At 36.0% G+C, this 7,101-nt stretch overlaps 1 protein-coding gene across 2 annotated transcripts in view; it reads right to left on the bottom strand.

Annotated features, from left to right (window-relative positions):
- Positions 1-591: 591 nt before the first annotated feature.
- KDM1B (lysine demethylase 1B) overlaps positions 592-7,101 on the bottom strand; it is a 28,837-nt gene continuing 22,327 nt past the window's right edge. For both annotated transcript variants that reach the window (XM_067290898.1, XM_067290899.1), the window contains 3 exons: positions 6,297-6,419; positions 4,182-4,334; positions 592-3,549 (listed from right to left, as the gene is read on the bottom strand). In XM_067290898.1, coding sequence (XP_067146999.1) covers positions 3,466-3,549; positions 4,182-4,334; positions 6,297-6,419 — 360 coding nt within the window. In that variant the 3' untranslated portion in view covers positions 592-3,465. The remainder of the gene's footprint in view (positions 3,550-4,181; positions 4,335-6,296; positions 6,420-7,101) is intronic.

The following is a 7,101-nucleotide window of genomic DNA, read 5'->3' as shown; positions in this document are numbered from 1 at the left end:
CATGAGCATCCCATGGATACTTCCAGTTTTATTCTGCTGCCATAGCAGTGTGACAGTGTGCTCCTTCCCCCCTGCCCCCCCACCTGACTTGACCTCTCCATAAACAGCATGTAGCCGGGGGCTAATTAAGCATGCGCCCACCCAAACATGGCTGGTATGCAAATATGACTACAAGTCAACTATCTTACCCCATAAATAAGAGGCAGCCCAGAGCCCCTTGAGCTCTCCTGCATGGCAGCGGGCTGCGTGGCAGAACCTCCTCTTGAGCAGGGATGCCTCTCAAGGTTACTCCTCGAGGTTGAGAGATCCCTTACCCGTGACAGATCCTCGGTTAAGTGACTAATAGCACGCTGAAACTTTGCAAGCTTTGCTAGGTTGCATCTCTGATTGACTGTGCACATAATCCTTTAGATGTAAACCGTCAACATGTCTGGGACTAAGATTGGATCTGGCTGCCCCCAGACTCCTCTGAGGAGGAGTCTGGAAAGCAAGGGGGTCCATTCTGAACTTCCTGCCTCAATGGGGGAGAGTCTCCTTGACAATTTCATCTGACCCTTCCCTCCATGCAGTAAATAACTGAGTGAACCTTGCCAGTCGAACCTCGTTAAATCATTCTTATTTACGATTGAACTTTGTTAAGTTGCTCTCTTACCGCAGTAAACATAGTGCTGCTTCTGTCTTACGAGTGAAGTGGGTTACTCCACTCATCCATGACAAACAGTCACACAGAAGAGTTGAAGTGTAACAGATCATGCTCTGCATTCAAATATTTTTGACAACATGTAAACAAATCTACTCAAATAAAACATTCCCCAGTTCTTTATTTTCAGGGAATAAATTATACACAAAAGTAATAACACATACATGCTTGAAATAAAATTTGACATAGGTATTTAAAAAATTTGGGAACATTAATTAAGAATGAAGTCTCAGAACCAGCCTGATGTTCTCATACATTTTAAATGAATGTAAATTAAAATGGAACATACTTGTTTTATTTACTCCCCAAACTTAAGTGCAGCACAATACAGTTTAAGTGCCTTAGCACCAAAATAATATACAAAATATTTAATAGACTAGACCATTGGTAAATTTATCATTTATTATCCTTTTTTAGTGCTATAAGAAGTATGCAGCAGCTAAAGCCAAATATGACAGAATATTTGTTCGTGTCCATCTCTATTCTTTAGAGTATAGCATTTATCTACCTGGTAAGTCATAGACAGATATAAATCCCAAAGTATAAATTAACAGCATGGAAGCATATGCCTAAAATTAAGCATGTGCATACAAATGTTGATGGATTGCTGAAATGGAAGCTGAGCTTGACTTTCCAGACAGATCTTACTTAAAATTTAATGTGTCCATACGTTATGAAGTTGACTAAAGTTCTGACCAGCGTCAACTGAAGCAGCCATTAAATATAATTAACATTTTGGGCTTGTAAAAATAAGCTTTCTACCACCTTCACAAGCTGCACTCCTGTTATTTTTGTTATCTATGGTAAACTTGGAAAAAAACAGGGAACTCAAACATGTGTAGCTCCCGTAATCTTTCCCAGTTATGTTACAAATTCTCCTGTAATATGTGAAATTAACAAAGTGCAAATGATTAATAAAAGCAAAATCTGGAGTTTGATTATCTTTTATCATTGGAGGATTCTGTCTTGCTTCTTATAACTTTAAATTACACTTTAACACTTGAAAATGTCTTAAAACTGTACATATTAACATTTATGTAGAGAAAAATTATGAACAGTTACACTTTTCCAATTAACCCATATAATTCAGCTTTAAGAAGCAGAACAGAATATATATCTGAAAAACATCTAGTTATATAAACATCTTCACCTTGTAAATTAGAGATTAAATAAAAATATTTAACAAATATCATAGCTACTCTAAAAAACAAATTATTAGGTATTTAAAAAAAAAGTAGAAGAAATGCTTTTATTCAGTAGGATTTCTTAAGATTGCTTGTTTTTTCCCCCAAAAGATACAGCTTCACAGAAATAAGCACTGTAATTCAAAGCAGCTTGCTATGTCATTGTTACATGAACAGATTTAAAAAAGGAAAGAGCCGATGCACAAGAATGAGGGGAGAAAGAGTAAGTGCTTACTATCCTTCCAGGAAACATGAGGGCTATGCAGTAAAGTTATAGAGAAGGTGTGGGGGAACAGAAGTAAAAGGTGGTTTTAATTTTTTTCTGTTAATAACCTTCTTTAATGGAACAGTATTACAACCGATATTGTGGTTGTGCTTGTCTTATTTCTATTGAAAGATACGTACTTCCCCTGTCCCGTGGAAAAGTTTTCAGAGATGCTTAGCCCTTACTGAATTACTCCCTCAAGTCATTTTTAATAATACTTTGAAGTTTTTTAAAAAGTGCAAACTACCTTGTTTCAGCCCTTCATAAAAGTGTTAATATTTTTCCTCATTCATCTTCACCTATTTTTTAAATATGAAAGCTGAATGAGCCTTTAAGAACTTAGTTCTTCATCCCCCACTGTGCCCTCATCATTGTATCAGTAGATAGTTCATCTACTCAGCCCAAACTAATTTGGAAGTCATAGAAACAATATTTCTAAGCTGTCCTACATGATCAGAAGCACTTACGCAAATCTAAACTTACCCTATTATTGTAACAAGGAAGTCTGTGAATAAGTAGCAGAGAGTATTTCAGCAAAGTTTTTACAATAATGTAAAAGTTCAAATTTTCCTTTCAAGTTTTTAATAGCTCCAATAACCCTTCTATGATTGCACTGTAAACTGTTCCAGCAGTCTGATTTAAAGGAACAAACTTGATATTCCAAAGCCCATCTTGTGGAGGATAAGCATAAGAAATATTATAGAAGAGGTTACTGATTGCAAGTAGAAAGAATGATAGTTGTGTTCCTTCTTACAGTAATTCTAGAATCTGGCTAGGTTATTCAGGCTTTTGGGAACAAGTTTGGCCTCCTATGAACATAATCAACCTGAGAAGCACAGTTAGTGGAAAAGCCCCATCATTGTTACTAACTGCCAGCATGTTTTTAATGCTGTACATTAAATTAATATTGTTTTAATCTGACCTTCTGAAATGAAGGTCTATAATAGTATGACTTAAGCCATACAGAAGAGGACTCTCAACAAAAGTTCCATTAGTAAAGCTGCATACAGTAAATTTGCCAGGGACTCCAATGTCGCTCTCACTAGTAATACCTTGGGGGGTGGGGGGGAGAGGGGTGGAGAAGACGTGGCAGCAGCAACAACAACAAAAACCCACAGCAATATGGATCATCAGAGCTTAAAAGGGAAAAACAAGCAAAATAAAACAAACAGGAAAAGGAAGATGAAGATTTTATCTTCAGGTACCATATACTGTTTAAGTACCACTTAGGAAAAAGGAGCAAATAGGAAACTTGAAGATAGTTTTGCCCACAGAAAACAATTAAAAATATATCCATAAACACAAAATTTCAATACTTAAAATGCTGCTATTTTGCTTGCTTCTCGAACCCCACTCAAGTAAGCTCCTGTAACGGTCTGAGGAAAATGTCTATTTGTGGCCTGTATTTTAAAAAAAAAAAGTTTTGAATTGTTTCTGAAACAGAACAGATAGTTTGTTTATATGTTCATTTATATTTTCCTAAAGCACATATCAACAACTAAATGTTGTTAAAAGCTATGGAAAGTTCCTTACTAGAAAGAAGCTTAAGCAAATATTGTAGAATTTAAGAGAAAAGATTTTTTATTTTTGGCAGCTTCAAAATTTGCAAGCAAGTCAACTAGCAAAATGAGTAGACTGTTTTGCTATCTGCACTTTAGTGAGGCATGTAAGTAGTATTTCAGTATAGGATGCACAGGTCCCATCAGCAGAATGCATTTGTTATAGCTGCATTATCCACAAATGAAGTAGCAAGAAACGAATTTGACCAAAAATATAAGTGGATTGTGTGGTCTTGTCATATGCTGCACCGAGTGGTTATATAAGCCACTCGTGACCTGACATATTTGGTAGACTTTCCATGCCCAACACTAATATGTCTAAAGTTGTCTATGTCAAAATCGAGAATATTAGCATATTTGTGTAATAATACTTATATGTTACCTCTATACTAATAGTGTTGGTTACAAAAAGAGAATTTTTCATAAGACATAATTTCCTAATAACCTTAATAAACAATAACTAAGGTACTTACCTCACCAGCAAAAAAAATTTTGCCTTGTATGTCTTCAGCTATAATGTCATAAGCCTCACCGCTGCCTCCTGTTTTTACAAAACTATATGCCATTTGGAGCCAAGGGTCTTTGCTCCATCGAGTAACAAAAAACTTCACTGGGTCAGGAACCTCCTGCATAATCAAAATAAAAGTTATGCAGTACAAAGAACAGGTTATATTTGCATAGTATTCTGTTGTAAGCAACTTCTTGTAATCTTTTGATCGTATGCAGTACTATTACAATACAGATTGGAATTTAATTTTGGAATTTAATCCAATTTTACTTATTATGCCACTAACCACCAAAATAATTTTGCTTGCTAGACTTGCCTGATGTCTGAAACAGGAGTTACACTGTTCTGAATGCAACAAATCTGGATGTTGTGATATTCCTAGAACTACACATGAGAAAAACTCTCCTCAAAATACTTGCATATTCTTCCAAATAGATAAGAGGAATCAGTTTCCCAAAGAAAATACCAGGATCAACATTATTAAACATGTCTCTGTGTGTACATGTTTGTGTCCTGATGCCTTGCAAATTCTAGCTTGTTAAATCTCAAAATGTGATCTACATTTTGCAGATGATTATATTCTGATGGAGAAGTAGTATTACTTGTCTAAGATCGGCTGGTTTGAAAATTAGTCTTAGGGAGAATACAGAGAAAGTCAATGTCTATAACTCTAAGCCATGACAGTAATATTTTTTTACTTTGTCATGTTTCAGCATATAAACCCACCCAATTCTACCAGAAAGAGCCTGGATAACAACTGTATGAAGGCTTAGTCAACTACAGCTGTATCTTACTCTTGAAGGGCTTGTGACATATAAATAGCAGTACCCCAATTGTCTCTTATACAACATCTGGTATCAACAAATGAACAGGTTTTTCCATTCAGGTAGCACCTAAGAGACTAATGCTCAAGCAAGCAAAACAACAGCTAGCCAAACAGCTACATATGGCAAGGTACATGGACATCCTGGAAAGAAGTTCTGGAATACTCTTGAAAGCTACCTTGTCTTTGAAAACCCTGCTGCAGTGTGGACAGATGACTGAAACCACTAAAACCAAAGATCTGTTTGCCTCCCTGTACATTCTCAGGAGATCTAAATAGCAGGTATGTGGACTTACCTTGTACATGATTTTGGTAGCTGTAGAGCTATTAACTGAAGTATGTTCTCTAGGAAAATTCATACTTTCAGATACCAAATTTTTTCCTGAGATCATCACCCTTAACATCCTAACTATCATTAAAACCTGAGAGATCAGCTATGAGCATTAAGACCAAGTATTCCTTGGGACCTCACTGCTATAAGTAATTCTAACTGTAAGGTGTTCCAGTCCATAAAGTGGAGTGCAAATAACATTGCTAAGTGATAGTCTTTGCTTGCCCCAGATTTAACTAATTTTCATATTAATTGTTATCCTGATAGTGAGCTGGGGGGCAGGGAGTTGGGAGAGGGGGAGTGAATGGATTTTTTTCCCAATATTATTTTATAGTCAAGGATATTAAGCCCTTGACAGATCATCTTGCCCATACCTCCACCCCAAGGCAGCTCAAGCAAGGCTGCTTCCCAATACAGGAGTGAGTTTTGGTTTTGTTTTGGGGGGGGGGGGGGGGTTAGTTGCTTTTTAAATTGGAGGAAAAAATCAAATTCATCTAGCTTAAAGCCTACATAATAGATTAGAAGCCGAGATGATAAAAAAAAAAAAGTCACAGCTAAGTAAGAAGTATATTTGTATTACCTGCCTAAAGTTCTGATTTAAATTAATTGCCCTTTCTAAAAGTGCTTTAAAGAAAAATCTATTTCTGCTTTTCCATTCAATACCCTTTTCCTTCAGCTCGGACCTAGGATAGCTCTCAATTCATATTTTTCCACACAACAAGAAACCAGACATGGTGCTTTTATTGTATCTCAAAGGAAGCATATTCCCTCAAACATGCTCAGAAAAAAAAGAGTCTAATATTTCAAGGATTTTCCTATACATCCTGAAGCTATATAATAGGAAGCTCATACAACTTATCATAGGTCTCCACTGAAGTCTGTTGACAAGTTAATTCTTCTCTTTTAACAGAACAGTTTTCTCTTACCTGCTCCTTAAACAGCTCTCGAAGTACAGTCATACACTGTTGCAGTACTTGTTTATCATCTAAATTCTTAATGGTTGTCACAGCATCTCCAGTGACCACTGACATTAAAATGCTTTGTTTGCCCTAGAAACAAGACATTAGCATATCAGATCACTTCAAAAAAAAATTATTTTTTTAAGAATTTCTTGAAAAGTCACTTTTGATTACTATTTGCCCAAAAGATTTTTCAGCCGAGAAGTAACTTGTTCTCTGGAGGAAATCAGTTATGATACCTTAGAACAGAAAGCTCATATTCTACAGTTTTCATGCTCAAATTACAAATGTCCTCTGATATCTAGTTCAAGACAGATCTATATCACGTGAAAGTCAGTCCTTTTACAACTTGCTGAATTATCTGAAAAATTCATATTTACCTGTTTAAAGGCTATACCAAAAGACTTGGCATTTAGAGCCTTATTCATTGTGACAGACCTCTTAAGCTCCAGTTCTGTGCCAAACTCCAATTCCTCTCCAATTTCAAAAGATGGTAACAAAGAGAAGCCATTTAACAACTAGTTAGATATGTTTTGGATTAGGCCAATGCTAAGTTCTTAGCAGCAGATTTTGGACCAAGAGATGAAGTCTGTGCTACCACTTTGAAGTTTCAAAGATGAAGCAGTGACTACAAAATAGCATAGAGGTTCTCATCTCCTTTAAAGAATTCTCCCTCTCTTATTTATACGGCAAATCCACTTCTGTTACTAAACTTAATTAATTATCAGCAAATTAAGAATTATATGTGGTGTGTTCAGAAAGCACCAGCATA

Source organism: Apteryx mantelli, chromosome 2 (genome assembly GCF_036417845.1).
Source record: "Apteryx mantelli isolate bAptMan1 chromosome 2, bAptMan1.hap1, whole genome shotgun sequence".
Classification (NCBI taxonomy): domain Eukaryota; kingdom Metazoa; phylum Chordata; class Aves; order Apterygiformes; family Apterygidae; genus Apteryx; species Apteryx mantelli.
The sequence above is the reverse complement of the archived record's forward strand: the minus strand, read 5'-3'. Positions and strand labels throughout refer to the sequence as shown.